The 1420-nt window shown below is 31.4% G+C and overlaps 1 protein-coding gene across 19 annotated transcripts in view; it reads left to right on the top strand.

Annotated features, from left to right (window-relative positions):
- LOC106881120 (rap guanine nucleotide exchange factor 6) overlaps positions 1-1420 on the top strand; it is a 453933-nt gene that overhangs the window by 228746 nt on the left and 223767 nt on the right. The window contains exon 1 of one of the 19 annotated variants that reach the window (XM_052966975.1): positions 442-983. The exons of the other annotated variants lie outside the window; for them this stretch is intronic. Coding sequence (XP_052822935.1) covers positions 976-983 — 8 coding nt within the window. The 5' untranslated portion in view covers positions 442-975. Of the gene's footprint in view, positions 1-441; positions 984-1420 lie in introns of those variants that run through there. 19 annotated transcript variants of the gene reach the window in all.

Below are 1420 nucleotides of genomic sequence, written 5' to 3'. Positions count from 1 at the left end.
CATTTCTCTAAGTTGATAAATAAAAAGAAAAAAGAGAGAGGAAAAAAAAAAAAAATCAAGCTTCGCATCTATCTGAGAAATCAATATTATTTATTATTAGTATTTTTCTCATACTATGAGTTACCCGCAAAAATCAGTCTAGATATAAATATGTTGATGTATTTGTTTTTCTTTCATGAAACAGCAATGGGAAGAGGCTATTTTTATTTTATTTTTATTTAAGGAAGCAGTTTTCATCATTTCTTTAGCCACAAACTGTTATCCTATCTACAGCCGCTACAGTAATTAGAGACTTTCCCTTGGTGCTGCTACATGCTTAGAGTGAGTCAGAATTCATTGGAGGGTAGCACAGCTATGTAGTGTCTGCTACTCTTATGTTAAACAGCTTCTCTTTCTCTTCTTCTCTCACTTCCTCGATTCCTACCACCATTTCCTTTTCTTTTCCCTTCTCTCATCATTGAGTGGAAGCTTTTCCTTCATCCATTCTACAGCTACATCTGGCACTGATCCAGTCACAGTCACTAGTCATCATTAACTGGCCAGACCTTGGTTGTATGGTCATAGTGACACCCTAGCAAAACAAAAACAAACAAAACTGACATCTTTTCTCTTTTTTTTTTTTCATTTCTTCCATTCAATATTTCCACTATATTTTGAAACTACAAACATATAGGACTTATATCACAGACATTTATAAATATATATACACACACATACATATATAAATATATATATTGATCTACACCTACATATATCTATATTGACACTCAGATGCACATATACACATATATACACACTCATAAACACTTATATATACATATTTATATGACTCTTATTCTTGTATTGGTGAGAGCATCTTGGAGTAATTTTGGGGTTTGGATTCTACCCTGAAGCCTGCCGAGTGTTTATTTCCAGTTCCTGGCATTGCTGGTGTGGTCGGTCATCTGGAATTGTGTTTAGGGAAAGCTAGTCACAATGTCTTGGTAAGAATCTTATAATCTTTAAACTCAGGATTTCTTGAGATATAAAATAATAATAATAATAATAATACTTGTAATAATAGGAATAATAAATAGTTAAAGTATGAAAGAGAAATTTTCTTATTGTAGCTTATTTTAGATGTTTTATCTTTTATATCTGACACTTTTTGAATATTTAAAATCATTATTTTTTTATATTGATCTAATCCATCTACTTTATTTATCTCTTCTAATTATTATTAATACTGGGTGATCAGAAGGGTGGTAGGGGTCACACAAGAAAGACAAAAGAATAAACTACCTGTTTTTTTTCTTTCCTTTTTTATTTTTCTGATTATCTAATATCAATGATAGTGTTGGTTGTGTTTGTGGTGATGATGTTGATGATGACAAAAATAAAGTAGCTTTAATGACAAAACAAGAAAACAACCCCCCCCCCC

This window comes from Octopus bimaculoides, chromosome 4 (genome assembly GCF_001194135.2).
Source record: "Octopus bimaculoides isolate UCB-OBI-ISO-001 chromosome 4, ASM119413v2, whole genome shotgun sequence".
Classification (NCBI taxonomy): domain Eukaryota; kingdom Metazoa; phylum Mollusca; class Cephalopoda; order Octopoda; family Octopodidae; genus Octopus; species Octopus bimaculoides.
The sequence above is the reverse complement of the archived record's forward strand: the minus strand, read 5'-3'. Positions and strand labels throughout refer to the sequence as shown.